This window comes from Myotis brandtii, unplaced genomic scaffold (assembly GCF_000412655.1).
Source record: "Myotis brandtii unplaced genomic scaffold, ASM41265v1 scaffold825, whole genome shotgun sequence".
Classification (NCBI taxonomy): Eukaryota; Metazoa; Chordata; class Mammalia; order Chiroptera; family Vespertilionidae; genus Myotis; species Myotis brandtii.
The window spans coordinates 2,657,068-2,660,490 of NW_005371349.1; the positions used below are offsets into that span (position 1 = coordinate 2,657,068).

General features: G+C 48.3%; 1 protein-coding gene across 1 annotated transcript in view; it reads left to right on the forward strand.

Moving 5' to 3' along the window:
• The window catches only part of HN1 (hematological and neurological expressed 1), a 15,377-nt gene extending 14,444 nt beyond the window's left edge, over nt 1-933 (forward strand). The window contains 2 exon segments of the mRNA XM_005884297.2: nt 1-52; nt 54-933. The exon segment at nt 1-52 is cut by the window's left edge and continues 30 nt beyond it. Of these exon segments, the coding sequence (XP_005884359.1) occupies nt 1-52; nt 54-146 (145 nt within the window). The 3' untranslated portion in view covers nt 147-933.
• Nucleotides 934-3,423: the final 2,490 nt, after the last annotated feature.

Sequence of the window (3,423 nt, forward strand, 5' to 3'; positions counted from 1 at the left end):
AGAAACCCCCCTGGCGGCAAGTCCAGCCTGGTCCTGGGCTAGCGCGCCTGTCGGACGCGTCGTTTTGTTTGTCTGTCTGTTTCCTCCATGCTTGTGAACTGCACAACTTGAGCCTGACTGTACATCTTTTGGATTTGTTTCATTAAAGAAGAAGCACTTTATGTACTGCTGTCTTTCTTTCCCCTTTTTCTTTTTGAAGAGCAGGTTCTTCATCTGTCCTCCTCCGGGTCTGTAGGCCATGGCATGAGTGCTCCTAGTAGTAGATTGGCGGGAAAGCCTTGTGAACCTCGTCCCGTGTTTTTAAGAACAAATAATTTGGTTCCAAATGTATTGGAGGATCTTTTGTACTGAGGTTTTTAAAACCCTTTTCTGTCAGCTTTACTTGGGTTTACCAAGCCTTGATTGGACAGGCCAGTAAACAGTCCACAGGCACTGTCCCTACAGCCCCCACTCCCACCCCCGCCGGGCTATCTTTATGCCGAACCTTCTGGGTGTCGCCCGAACTTGTCCTTGTCCGTGCCCTTTGCTAAAAGCATCTTCCTGTGCCGTATGGAACCACAGAGAGGCCTGTGCCTCATGCCTTGCTGCCCTCAGAGCAAAGACACTGCCTTTTCTTTTTGAACCTTAAGCAAGAAGCCAGGCACTCACTGGGCTGGCCCAGGAGCAAAGCCTCCTGCTGTCCCGCAGGGGACGCTCCATGTCCACTCCAGCTGCCCGATTCCAAGTGTCCGTGAAGCAAGCAAGGGCGTGAGCTCGCAGCGGCGGTCCTCGGGTCCTCGTCCCGCGTGGACCCCTCGGGCAGTGCTCTGACAGCCAGAAGCTGTGTGCATGATGCTGGTGTTGACCATGAAACGAAGTCTCATCCTTAAAAACTGTGTTGTACTTCACAATCCTGGACTGTTGCTTCAAGTAAACAAATGTACCGATTTTGAACTGTTGTGTCCTGTGTCATCTTTTTGAGAGGGTTTCGGTGTTCTGCCTGCCTAGTTGCTTTTTTCTTGTTACTACAAATCCTCCGCTCAGTGATTGGTCACTCAGTGAAAACGACCTGTGAAGGCCGAGGCAAGCGGGCTTCCCTCTGAAGACAGTTCTCTAAAGTAGCCGGTTTCCATTCATAGCATGAGCCCAAAATGATCATGACCTCTGATGTCTGCGGCAATAAAATTCAGGGATAATGAGATGAACTGATATCTAAAATAATTATTAGCCAATATGGTGTATGTCTGACTCTTCTACTACCTACCCTTTGTGCTGGGTGTAACGGACTGTACACCCAGCACAGAGTCCAACCTGCAAGGTGCTTTGCAATGGTGGGCGGTCAAAGAGAGAAGAGCTCCAAAGGAAGGATGGGTCCACATTAATTAGAAGGTGACAGGGGTGGTGGTGGGGTCTGGGGAGTCAGTCCCCTTGAGGGATACGGAGACCACTGGGTTCTAGGGAGAAAGCTCCAGGCCCACATGCTGTATCGAACGTCTAAATTGGGCATCATTAGACCTGGCTTTTAGGCCCCCGGGTGTCACTGACAAGCTGTGTTCTGTCGGCTTGTCATTCGGGGCTCCATTTCCTAACTTAAAAGTGACACTTTTTGCTCTGGCCAGTTTTGCTCAGTGGGTAGAGCGTTGGCCTGCGGACTGAGGGGTCCCAATTCTGGTCAAGGGCATGTACCGCAGTTGCAGGCTCCTCCCCGGCCCTGGTTGGGGCGCATGCCAATTGATGTGTCTCTCCCCCTCCCTTCCACTCTCTAAATATCAATGGAAGGTATCCTTGGGTGAGGATTAACAACAAAACAATAAATAAAACTATTTAAAAATGTTTAAAAATAAGTGACACTTTTGATGAACTAGGTCACCTCTAAACCCCTCCCATGATCGAGATGACTCGAGTATAGTGTAACCACAGACTCATTTGAAGGATCAGGCATCTCTGGGAGCAACAGGAGTGTTTACAGGTTGTGGGGTGTTACGTTTCTCTTACAGTGTAAAGCACACGAGCCTGAGTTACGGTTTCTCTCATGACTTCGGAGATAGGGAACCAGCACCCTTCTCTCAGTGAACGTGGGGCTCCCAAAAAGATATGTCCCTGATTTGTGTCACCACTTATGATATGGAGATTTATCTCCATAATCTACAGAGATAAATGCCTCATCAAAATTAAGGTGTTCTGAGGGAAGGACAGTTCTGCCTGTCATTTTGCTACTATCAAAATTACTTGGAATTTCCTTAAATTTACTTGGAATTTCCTAAAATTCCATGTAAACATGTTTGCTAAGGTGTTAAAGGTTCCAGTTAGAAAGTTTAGGGTCTAGAAAGTGAAATTGAATCGATAGATCCTCCCTTCCCCCAACTGGTGGTCGGAGTATGATGTAACCTGCAGCCCGGAAATACCTGAGTGATTAACCATGTACCTTATATGGACCATACATTGGACCACCAATCCACACCTGCCAAATACCCTAAGCCAGTGATGGCGAATCTTTTGAGCTCAGCGTGTCAGCATTTAGAAAAACCCCCAACTTAACTCTGGTGCCTGTCACATATAGAAAATTTTTGGTATTTGCAACCATAGTAAAACAAAGATTTATATTTTTGATATTTATTTTATATATTTAAATGCCATTTAACAAAGAAAAATCAACCAAAAAAATGAGTTCGCGTGTCACCTCTGACACGCGTGTCATAGGTTCGCCATCACTGCCTAAGCTCTTGTCCTATATGGACAATGCAGTAAGACACCAATCAGTGTGCGCGGAGTACACTAAGCCCCCGCCCCTTCCCATTCCGCCCCTCAAAAGGCTGCCACCCCTGCACGTGCTGCTGTCCTCCCCTTGCGAGGCAGCCGGGCAGGTCCTTCTCCTAAATAAAGCCTGTAGTCCTGGTTTTCGGCCTCTGTCTGATTTTTCAGAGTGATCTTAAAATGACTAGAATGGACAGTCTGGACTTTTTACCTAGTTTGTAAACTTCCGTGGCTTAGTGAAGGAGGGGGAAATAGGTTCTCAGTGTGTATTGCTGGTGCAGTAACTGCTTCCTCTTTTCTTAAGCGTGTTTGTAAGTCATCTTAGAATGAATGGGACGCCAGGCTCCCTTTGTACTGCGTCTGTTGCAGCGGCTTGGAAGTATTGGGGTGCCCAGATGGGGACCGATACTTGGGTGTAGTCAGGAAACGGAATGAAATCTACAAAAGGGGGCGTTATTTCAGCATTTTTAGAGGGAATATCATGCCGATTCTCCAGGCGTCAGTCCGACTCCCTGAGCTGGACGGAAGCTCTTCCCGGCGGGACGGCGTGTTTTAAGTAGCAGCTCCGGTTTCCAAGCAGCAGGTTTGCGAATTCCTTTCTTAGGAGCTGGACTCACTCAGCGCTTTCGCTGATTCAGCTACGGGAGCCCGAGATCCCGGCCTCGGGCCAGTGCAGCCTTCGCAGGAGCC